The sequence below is a fragment of the Stenella coeruleoalba genome (genome assembly GCF_951394435.1).
Source record: "Stenella coeruleoalba genome assembly, chromosome: 8".
NCBI lineage: Eukaryota > Metazoa > Chordata > Mammalia > Artiodactyla > Delphinidae > Stenella > Stenella coeruleoalba.
In genome coordinates, this window is record NC_137154.1 from 26,808,968 (window position 1) to 26,821,647 (window position 12,680).

The 12,680-nt window shown below is 33.7% G+C and overlaps 1 protein-coding gene across 1 annotated transcript in view; it reads left to right on the plus strand.

Annotated features, from left to right (window-relative positions):
• DCDC1 (doublecortin domain containing 1) overlaps positions 1 to 12,680 on the plus strand; it is a 461,265-nt gene that overhangs the window by 56,535 nt on the left and 392,050 nt on the right. The window contains 1 exon segment of the mRNA XM_079930692.1: positions 488 to 693. Coding sequence (XP_079786818.1) covers positions 488 to 693 — 206 coding nt within the window.

The following is a 12,680-nucleotide window of genomic DNA, read 5'->3' on the forward strand; positions in this document are numbered from 1 at the left end:
ATGTATAAGGTTACTATTTGGAGGTCATCACCTTTAAAGCAACTTGGATAATAATCATATTAAAGATTAAAAAAAGTGTTTTCCAAACACCAAAGAACACAAAAGTTCAGGCCCCATGTTGTTTTATACTAAGCAAAGGACCTTGGACCCTTTCAGTGGACCCTTTCAGCCCAGTGCACCTGATCAGTGATAGAGGCATGCTAAGGTGAATTTTAATTAGGACTAAATTGTGGTATTACTCTTTCATACCCTGAACATCTGTTCCCTTCAGAAATGATGATTTATGCAGGCTATCAGAGCAGACAGCTTGCTACAGCTTATGTCACGGTTAGTGGGAAGCTGGTGGTAGCATTTCAGGAAACCAGCATCTAAATGCAGACTGGCCAGTGTATGTGATATAGGTAATAAGGGGAGGGGAAGCATGATGTGTCCATTTTAAATTTTGAAGCCAAATATTGACCTGACTTAAAAAAAAATTCTCTTCTAGACCATCTGTTGTTAATGAAGAAAGTAACTTGGACAATGAATGGGCTGATGCTTCCTACTGATCTCAAAATACGGAAAACCAAGCCTGTTCTTTCTATTAGAATGAAGAAACTTACTGAGAAGACCTCAGTCCGAATTCTTTTCTTTAAGAATGGCACGGGGCAGGATGGGCATGAGATTACAGTGGGAAAGGAAACAATGAAAAAGGTAATTTTGTATTAAATATTGAAGTATAAATTAAATTTCAAGGTTTTTGTGACTCTTGAAATGTGTTTTTTCCTTTTATATATCGTGTCAACTAATAAACTGAAATATTAAGAAGGCATTATATAGAATGTAAAAATTCAGCTGTTTAGATATATGCTTATTGCACGAACAACATAACTTACTTTAATAAAGGAACAGTATTTCAAGAAATAATCTGGCTAACATAGTTGGCCATTTCCCTAGTTAAAAGTTATGTTTACACTTGAGGAAACATTCTAGTTGGTTATAATATTTTACAAGATATTTAGATTGAAGCCAATTTAACTATCTTCAAATCTCAAAACAGCTCCTTTTCATTTACAATACTAGTAGTAAAACCTAGAAGCACCCTTGTTTTTTGAAACAATAAATTAAGTCTGAAATAACTAGAATTCAGTTTAAAAATATCCATCTGCATTTATAAAAAGTAAATCTGGATGGGCCTAAGAAAAATCATGTAACAATCCAGCAAACTTGAAAAAACAAATTTTAAAGTATTACTTGTCATATAAATGCATTTTTTTTAGAAGGTGCTTGTACTTCCCAGATCTTTGATATTTAAAAATATAGAGGAACTAATGGAATTTTGGGGGGGAAAAAAGCCTCTTTTTTTCAGATAAAGATTTTTCACTGTATCTTAAAGTAGCTTGTTAATAATAATAAAAGCAACTAAAATTTATTAAATATGTATTAGAGAGACAGTGAAGCATAACCAAACTCTCTAGGTTTTAATCCTAGCTTTGTCATTCACTAGCTATGAGACCTTGGATAACTTACATTGTCTGAGTCTCAATTTCTTTATCTGAAAACTGGTGATAATAATATACCTACCTGATAGAACTGATGTAAGTATTCAATGTGATATTACATGTGGAATGCAATGCCTGGCACCCAGAAAGTTCCCATTACATTCTTATCTTGTTGTTCTTATCTTTAGGATTCATAAATATACATCTAATAGTTAGAAATTATTTTTCTTATTAATGGGAAACATTTATTATGAAATGAAGATAGGTATAAATTATTTTGTTATACCAGACTATTTTCAAAATGAATATTGTTTGAAACAGGTGAATAGTTGACTAGATATTGGAAATTTTTATTTTCGAAATATCTATTTCTTCATCTACTGATTTTTGTAGTTGTTTTATAACTACATCTGGGTAAGAGCATTTACTGAGGAGCTGGGAAACTGGGTATTATTTCCTTCTTATCTGCAGATTTGAATTATGAGTAAAACAAGGGATATTACACACCAGAGCAAATTGCTAAGGCAAGTTGTAACATCTTCCCTGGGGATTTTGAAAAATGGAGAAGGTGGGCATAGCTCTTGGATTGTTAAAATGCAGTCATTCTTGGAGATGGAAGCTAGACTAGATAACCTCTTGAGGTCACTTCAGTTCAATCTCTGTAATTCTATGCCTCAGTGATAAAATTGGGGTAATAGTCACTCTTACAGATTACATGATCTTAGAAGAAAGGTTGAGTGTAAATAAAAATGTCACTGCTCTTCTGCTTTTTGACGCGGAAGAGCAATTCATTTAAAACTGGATGATCAAGGAATTCTTTCGCTTATTTTTTCTCCTTATAATTTGTAGAATTTAAAGAACTTTCCCAATTTTTATGAAACTCCGGACAAGATTCAGTAATAAATGTATTTGTAAATATTTGTCTCAATAGTACTTTTAAGAATGAGCTAAAGGAGAGGAGGCAATGGAATACTGGTCTTGGATGTCGATAGAACTTTTTGGAGGGAATAAAAATAAGGCTAGCTAATTATTTTGTAAATAAAATTTAAATTTTGAAAGCTTTGTTGATAATCACAGGATAATGCCCTATTTATTGATTAAATACCAAATCAGTAGTAGGACTAAAAAGGTGGCATAGTCATTGTAAAAACACGTTATTTTCTCTTTTATGATAGATTATTAGGACTGCTGGGGACTAATAGCTATTTTTAGATTATTGCTAAGTAATATAAAACTGAAGTACAAAGTAAAGGACTCTAATATTGTGCTGGTTATTGCAGTGAAATAAGAAGGGAATTATAGAAGACAGCTGATAAAATAAGGTAGTTGAAGCATAAAAGTGCTCTCTGAGCTCAGAATGGAGCCACGGGGAAATAACTGTATTTCAATAATAGGTACAAAATCAAAGGCATATCCGTTTATTTATTTTAGGAGGTTAAGTTATTAAGAAGTTTGAAATGAGCGTCAAAGTGATATAATTCTTCTCTAAACTCTAGAATACCAAAACTATGGCCCATCCCTTTGAAACTGGAATCAGATGGTTTTAGAATTACTTGGTATGGTTTTAGTAACAGCAGTAACACAACACCTGCTACTATGGGGTATAGGCTAAACATTATCCATGTGTTGAAAAAGATATTAGGAAAAATTTGTGGGCACAAGATGCAAAGTAAATGGAAGATGAAAACTGCTCCGGATACATAACTTTTTAAGGTTGGTGTTAGTGGTAGATAAGTTTCTTTTCCCTCAGTTATCTCTTGGAATCATTGTCAGAGAAGTGGTATTAAGCTGTGTGGATTACTGTATTATCCAGGACAACATCTCCTTTATGAAACATCTTTATTTTTTTCTCAGCAGTTAATAATTGTATCTTATTTATTTGCTTTTTGCTTGGTTTTCTGTGTACTATTACTAATGGCATGAGATTACAATGGTGAAGAAAACAATGAAAGAGATATTGAAATAAATGAAAGAATGGAAAAAACTCTCACTCCAGTTTGAACTGATTGTTCCCTGTGACTATCCTGGTATATCCCTTCACCATCAACTTTAAGATTATCTTTCCCTATCTGCTCTCTTGGATGCCTTTCTCCTTGTGTTCCCCTGTCTTCATTTACTCTATTGTGCATACTAGTGACTTTCTGAGAAAACCTGCCTCTGAATCATCTGGGCTATGTGTTAAAAATTCAGACTTCTAGGCCCTACTCCAAGCCTACTGAATTAAGAACCTCTTGAACGTGGGGCCTGAGAATATGAATTTCAGAAAATGTCTCCAGATGTTTCCTAATCCCACTAAAGTTTGAGAACTCTTGTTCTGGTGTTCTAAAATCTCAAACTTACTAATTAATGGAAATTTTCATAGACTCCTTGTTTGTTCTATACTTCTCATGTAGTGTAAGAGAAAGATAATAAGTTGTGTGACAGAGAAGACAGTTTATGGGAAATTGTAACACTGGTTGCTAGATGAGAACTAGTGCAAGGAGTTCAGAAATCAGGAAGAGGAATATGTCTACAGGTTAGCAAGACAGGAGTAGTGTATGTGTAGTAAGTCTGACTTAGAAAAAAATAAATATTCTCTTAATGTTTGTATGTGAACGTATTTCACTGCAATGATTTTTCCCTGTTATTATTGAAAAACCACAAAAAATATATTGAGTTACTCACATATGACTGTCAAGATATAAATAAATAATAGACTTTATCAGATGCCTTTAAACCAGAGGAAGATTTAGACATCTATGATATTCACCATTTGTTAATTTGAGAAACAGCTCAATAAGCCTAAACAGTAACAGCAAAAAACTTTAAGAAAATATTCATGTTTAAGAAAGGCCCAACTCAAATGTAAATTTGTGCAACCACTATGGAAAACAGTATGGAGGTTCCTTTAAAAACTAAAAATAGAGCTACTGTATGATCCAGCAATCCCACTCCTGGGCATATATCCAGAAAAGACGAAAACTCTTATTTTGAAAAGATACATGCACCCTAGTGTTCATATCAACACTATTTACAATAACCAAGACATGGAAACAACCCAAGTGCCCATCAACAGATGACTGGTTTAAGAAGATGTGGTATATTTATACAATGGAATAGTACTCAGCCATAAAAAGAATGAAATATTGCCATTTGCAACAGCATGGATGGACCTTGAGAATATTATACTAAGTGAAGTAAGTCAGACAGAGAAAGACAAATGTTGTATGATATCACTTATATGTGGGATCTAAAAAATAATACAAATGAATCTGTATACAAAACAGAAACAGATTCACAGACATAGAAAACAAACTCTGGTTACTAAAGTGGAAAGGGAGGTTGGGAGGGATAAATTAGGAGTAGGGGATTAACAGATACAAATTACTATACATAAAATAGATAAGCAACAAGGATTTACTGTATAGCACAGGGAACTATATTTAATATCTTGTAATGACCTATAATGGAAAATAATCTGAAAAAATATGTATAACTGAATCATTTTGCTATATGTTGCTGTGTGTGTTGTGAAACTAACACATTATTGTAAATCAACTATACTTCAATTAAAAGAAAAAAAAAAAAGAAAGGCCCAATTCAGATGAAAAAAAATGCAGCATGAATAGCGTGACTGTGGAATGTTCACACACAAATCAGTAACTATAACAACAGAGGTTTTCCCAGTAGTGTGAGTGAAAATTTAGAGAACATTTAAAGAGATTCAAAAGGTAGCACCTGGAGTAACAAAATTTGATTAAGGATGCTCAACATGGATTCTGACAGGGGAGGTCATGCATAATTATTTATGTTGGAAGTTCTTTAAAGAGCTTTTTATGATATATGAGCAAAAGCCTATTGATACTATTATTGTCTTAAAAATTAGTCTAATGTTCATACCAGGGTTTAATATCAGATAAAAAATATGAAAGCAGATATTTAATAAATATAAAATTTGATAATGTAGTTTATTTTCAAGAGGCTATGGATAGCCAATTGTCTTCTATTTATTTAGGGTTATAAAATTGGATTATTTCAGAATATTATAAGTAACTACTTGGTGGTCAGAAATTTTTTTTGAACAAAATCATAAGAAGAAAAGAATGTAGATTTCCTTGGCTGAAATAAAAACAAGTGAGAATATTCAGTCTAAATGTTTATTTACTTTACAGATGGTAGTTAAGAGCAGTTCTTAACATTATGCTTTAACTCCCCTAATCAGTTAAGACATAAGCACGATATTAAATCCGAAAAGGTAAAATTTATTTTTGTTCATTTATTAAAATTGCCTTATGGTTTTTTCTCTTTACATTTTACATTTTAATACATTTTAATTACTAAGAACATATAACAATAATGGTTAACCTGAAAGGTTTATTAAATTAGTTTTCATACATACCATTAAAGTATCTTTGTTGAACTTTAATTTCTGGACATTATAGTCACAGAATTTTATGAAGTAGTCTAATCAAGCAACTCAGAACACTGTAACTTAGAGAAGTTAACTGCCATATCCAAAATGGAGCAACTGGAATAGCTAGGACTAGAACCCATTTTCTGACTTGAAGAATAATATATCTTTATATGTGAAACTGCCACAAATATACTTTTTCTTACATTTTAATTCCTATGTGTCCTCACCTAAAAAGGAATTAACATAACCATTAAAAAAAATGAGGATTCTGTTTACGGTTATAATAGAAAAGCTAGTATCATACTAGCTATCCCATTTTAAACAACTGAAAACTGCACAAAATATATGAGACAGCTATTTTTAAACCTTAGGCAATGGGAAGCACCAGACTGTCATGCCTGAGAGAAGAGGAAATGTTGAAGTGAGTCTTAACCATTTACCTCATCTTTATACTTGGAGGCAATTTTTGGACTGTGGTGTAGGGAGAGAGAATCCAAGAAAAGCACAGTGATCTCCACAAGCTGAAAAGGAAGACATCAAAGTTTTGGGAGGCCGAAATGGCTGGAATTTATCATGAAATGCCATAAATGAGGGAGATATTTAGAGAATAATTCCCAAATTTTGCCTAGGGTTCCCCCTGTACCTTTGGCTAAATACTAAGTTGCTGATGCACACGGTGAACTCCACATGGCCTAGAACAGACAAGTACCAGAGAAAGAGCAACTGATGGAGATGTAAAAAGGAAACAACTATGGGAGAATGCACAGGCCAGGGAGACATTTCTGTTCTGACCAGTTGGAGGGGAGGAATTTTATTGAACATGTAGGGGATTCGTGAAGAGACCAGAAAAGGTAATCATGGATCCAGGAGGCTCAATGAAAGCTCAGGAAATGCAAAAGAATTAGAATGCCAAATTTGGAAGTCTCGCACTATCTGATTTCAACATTTATTATAAAGCTAAAATAATCAAGACAGAATGGTATTGCCATAAGGATACATATAAAGTGGAATGAAAGCAAGTAGAAAGTTCAGAAATAGACTCACACCTATACTGACACATTAATCTTGATAATTCAATGAGGAAAAAACAGTCTTTTTTGATAAATATCTCTGAAATTAGGTATCTGCATGATAAGAAATTACCCCAGTACCTACCTCATCACAAAACTTAATTTAAAATTAACCATCGATCTATTCATTAGAAAAATAAAGCTGTAATAATTCTCAGAGGAGACATTTTTTACAACCTGAGGTAGGCAAAGATTTCTTAGATAGGGCTAAAAAGTATGCACTAAAAGGAAAGAAAACAAAAAATATTAAATCCACTTTATCCAAAATTTTAAATCTTCTGCCCTTCAAAAGACAGCATTAATAAAATGAAAAATCTAGCCACAGAACTGGGAGAAAATGTTCAGAAAACACACATCTGACAAACAATTTGCATTCGGAACATATAAAGATCTCTGGCAACTCTATAGTATGAGAACAAACAGCTCAATAAAAAGGTCAAAAGATTTGAACACTACTAATAAAGACCAAGAAATAAACCACAGTGCACGAAAAGATGCTCACATTACATATCATCAGAGAAATGCAAATTAAATCCATGAGTTACCACTACATGCATATTAGAAAGGCTAAGATTAAAAAGACTGACAATACTAAGAGTTGACGAAAATCTGGAGTAACTGGAAATCTCACAGTTGGCTGATGAGAATTCAGCCACTTTAAGCTACTTAATAAGTACAAAAAGTAAGTAATAGGCAAATTTAACCCAATCTCCTGGCATCTTCAGATTAAAATAATGGTCATGATCTTTATTATAAGTCATTATGAAATGTTAATCTTAACAGATAGTCATACCAAGTATATTTTATGTCTTAATTCACTGAAAATTTGTAATGTATTTGACAAACTTTCAATTAGCAAAAATAAAAGTATAAAACAGATTCCCTTTCTCAAAATATTTATGATAAATTGTAGTTCTCTTCTACTGAACAAGTACAATTAATTTCCAAAAGAAAAATATTTTTAGTAATCCAGTGAATTAATTTCATAATTATCCATTCATTTTCACAGTATTTGGTATGTTAAATTTCTTCTAAAATTCTTCTTTGGGTTCTTATTTAAATAGTTTGCTTCTAGAGGGCAGACAGCAGAAGCAAGAGGAACTACAATCCTGCAGCCTGTGGAACAAAAACCACATTCACAGAAACATAGACAAGATAAAAAGGCAGAGGGCTATGTACCAGATGATGGAACAACATAAAACCCAAAAAACAACTAAATGAAGTGGAGATAGGCAACCTTCCAGAAAAAGAATTCAGAATAATGATAGTGAAGATGATCCAGGACCTCAGAAAAGGAATGGAGGCAAAGATCGAGAAGATGCAAGAAATGTTTAACAAAGATCTAGAAGAATTAAAGAACAAACAAAAAGAGATGAACAATACAATACCTGAAATGAAAACTAAACCAGTAGGAATCAATAGCAGCATAAATGAGGCAGAAGAACAGATAAGTGACCTGGAAGACAGAATGGTGGAATTCACTGCTGCGGAAAAGAATAAAGAAAAAAGAATGAAAAGAAATGAAGACAGCCTAAGAGACCTCTGGGACAACATTAAATGCAACAACATTCGCATTATAGGGGTCCCAGAAGGAGAAGAGAGAGAGAAAGGACCAGAGAAAATATTTGAAGAGATTATAGTCGAAAACTTCCCTAACATGGGAAAGGAAGTAGTTAATCAAGACCAGGAAGCACAGAGAGCCCCATACAGGATAAACCCAAGGAGAACCACACCGAGACGCATAGTAATCAAATTGGCAAAAGTTAAAGACAAAGAAAAATTATTAAAAGCAGCAAGGGAAAAATGACAAATAATATACAAGGGAACTCCCGTAAGGTTAACAGCTGATTTCTCAGCAGAAACTCTGCAAGCCAGAAGGGAGTGGCATGATATACTTAAAGTGATGAAAGGGAAGAACCTACAACCAAGATTACTCTACCCCACAAGGATCTCATTCAGATTCGATGGATAAATCAAAAGCTTTACAGACAAGCAAAAGCTAGGAGAATTCAGCACCACCAAACCAGCTCTACAACAAATGCTAAAGGAACTTCTCTAAGTGGGAAACACAAGAGAAGAAAAGGACATACAAAAACAAACCCAAAACAATTAAGAAAATGGTCATAGGAACATACATATTGATAATTACCTTAAACATGAATAGATTAAATGCTCCAACCAAAAGACAAAGGCTTGTTGAATGGATACAAAAACAAGACCCATATATATGCTGTCTACAAGAGACCCACTTCACACCTAGAAACACACACAGACTTAAAAGATATTCCATGCAAATGGAAATCAAAAGAAAGTTGGAGTAGCAATACTCATATCAGATAAAATAGACTTTAAAATAAAGAATGTTACAAGAGACAAGGAAGGACACTACATAATGATCAAGGGATCAATCCAAGAAGAAGATATAAGAATTATAAATATATATGCACCCAACATAGGAGCACCTCAATACATAAGACAACTGCTAACAGCTATAAAAGAGGAAATCGACAGTAACACAATAATAGTGGGGGATTTTAACACCTCATTTACACCAATGGACAGATCATCCAAAATGAAAACTAATAAGGAAACAGAAGCTTTAAGTAACACAATAGACCAGATAGATTTAACTGATGTTTATAGGACATTCCATCCAAAAACAGCAGATTACACTTTCTTCTCAAGTGCACATGGAACATTCTCCAGGATAGATCACATCTTGGGTCACAAATCAAGCCTCAGTAAATTTAAGAAAATTGATATCATATCAAGCATCTTTTCAGACCACAACGCTATGAGATTAGAAATGAATTACACGGAAAAAAACTTAAAAAACACAAACACATGGAGGCTAAACAATACGTTACTAAATAACGAAGAGATCACTGAAGAAATCAAAGAGGAAATCAAAAAATACCTAGTCACAAATGACAATGAAAACACGATGATCCTAAACCTGTGGGATCCAGCAAAAGCAGTTCTAAGAGGGAAGTTTATAGCTACACAAGCCTACCTCAAGAAACAAGAAAAAATCTCAAATAAACAATCTAACCTTACACCTAAAGGAACTAGAGAAAGAAGACCAAACAAAACCCAAAGTTAGCAGAAGGAAAGAAATCATAAAGATCAGAGCAGAAATAAATGAAATAGAAACAAAACAATAACAAAGATCAATAAAACTAAAATCTGGTTCTTTGAGAAGATAAACAAAGCTGATAAATCTTTAGCCAGACTCATCAAGAAAAAAAGGGAGAGGACTCAAATCAATAAAATTAGAAATGAAAAAGGAGAAGTTACAACAGACATCACAGAAATAGAAAGCATCCTAGGAGACTACTACAAGCAATGCTATGCCAATAAAATGGGCAACCTGGAAGAAATGGGCAAATTCTTAGAAAGGTATAACCTTCCAAGACTGAAGCAGGAAGAAATAGAAAATATGAGCAGACGAATCACAAGTAATGAAATTGAAACGGTGATTAAAAATCATCCAACAAACAAAAGTCCAGGACCACATGGCTTCACATGTGAATTGTATAAAACATTTAGAGAAGAGATAACACTCATCCTTCTCAAACTTTTCCAAAAAATTGCAGAGGAAGGAAACTCCCAAAGTCATTCTACGAGGCCACCATCACCCTGATACCTAAACCAGACAAAGATACTGCAAAAAAAGAAAATTACAAACCGATATCACTGATGAATATAGATGCAAAAATCCTCAACAGAATACTAGCCAACAGAATCCAACAACACATTAAAAGGATCATACACCATGATCAAGTGGGATTTATCCCAGGGATGCAAGGTTCCTTCAATATACACAAATCAAACAATGTGATACACCATATTAACAAATTGAAGAATAAAAACCATATGATCATCTCAATAGATGCAGAAAAAGCTTTTGACAAAATTCAACAGCATTTATGATAAAAACTCTCCAGAAAGTGGGCATAGAGGGAACCTACCTGAAAATAATAAAGGCCATATATGACAAACCCATAGCAAACATCATTCTCGATGGTGAAAGATCAGGAGCAAGACAAGGATGTCCACTCTCGCCACTATTATTCAACATAGTTTTGGAAGTCCTAGCCATGGCAATCAGAGAAGAAAAAGAAACAAAAGGAATACAAAGTGGAAAAGAAGAAGTAAAACTGTCACTGTTTGCAGATGATATGATACTATACATAGAGAATCCTAAAGATGCCACCAGGAAACTACTAGAGCTAATCAATGAATTTTGTAAAGTTGCAGGATACAAAATTAATGCACAGAAATCTCTGGCATTCCTCTACACTAATGATGAAAAATATGAAAGTGAAATTAAGGAAACACTCCCATTTACCATTTGCAACAAAAAGAATAAAATACCTAGGAATAAACCTACCTAGGGAGAGAAAAGACCCATATGCAAGAAACTGTAAGATACTGATGAAAGAAATTAAAGATGATACCAACAGATGGAGAGATATACCGTGTTCTTGGATTGGAAGAATCAATATTGTGAAAATGACTATACTACCCAAAGCAATCTATAGATTCAATGCAATCCCTATCAAATTACCAATGGCATTTTTTACGGAACTAGAACAAATCATCTTAAAATTTGTATAGAGACACAAAAGACCTCGAGTAGCCAAAGCATTCTTTGGCTAAAACATAGGAAGAACATTCTTTGAGAGAAATCACAGCAAGATCTTTTTTGATCCACCTCCTGGAGTAATGGAAATAAAAATAAACAAATGGACCTAATAAAACTTAAAAGCTTTTGCACAGCAAAGGAAACCATAAACAGGACGAAAGACAACCCTCAGATTGGTAGAAAATATTTGCAAGTGAATCAACAGACAAAGGATTAATCTCCAAAATATATAAACAGCTCATGCAGCTCAATATTAAAAAAACAAACAACCCAATCCAAAAATGGGCAAGAGACCTAAATAGACATTTCTCCAAAGAAGACATGCAGATGGCCTAGAAGCACATGAAAAGCTGCTCAACATCACTAATTATTAGAGAAATGCAAATCAAAACTACAATGAGGTATCACCTCACACCAGTTAGAATGGGCATCATCAGAAAATCTACAAACAACAAATGCTGGAGAGGGTGTGGAGAAAAGGGAACCCTCTTGCACTGTTGGTGGGAATGTAAATTGATACCTCCACTATGGAGAACAGTATGGAGGTTTCTTAAAAAACTAAAAAGAGAATTACCATATGACACAGCAATCCCACTACTGGCATATACCCAGAGAAAACCATAATTCAAAAAGACACATGCACCCCAATATTCATTGCAGCACTGTTTACAATAGCCAGTTCATGGAAGCAACCTAAATGCTCATCGACAGACGAATGGATAAAGAAGATGTGGTACATATGTACAATGGAATATTACTCAGCCATAAAAAGGAAGGAAATTGGGTCATTTGTTGAGACATGGATGGATCTAGAGACTGTCATACAGAGTGAAGTAAGTCAGAAAGAGAAAAGCAAGTATCGTATATTAACGCATGTATGTGGAACCTAGGAAAATGGTACAGATGAACCGGTTTGCAGGGAAGAAGTTGAGACATAGATGTAGAGAACAATCATATGGACACCAAGGGGGGAAAGTTGTGGGGGGTGGGGATGGTGGTGTGATGAATTGGGAGATTGAAATTGACATGTATACACTGATGTGTATAAAATTGATGACTAATAAGAACCTGCTGTATAAAAAAATAAA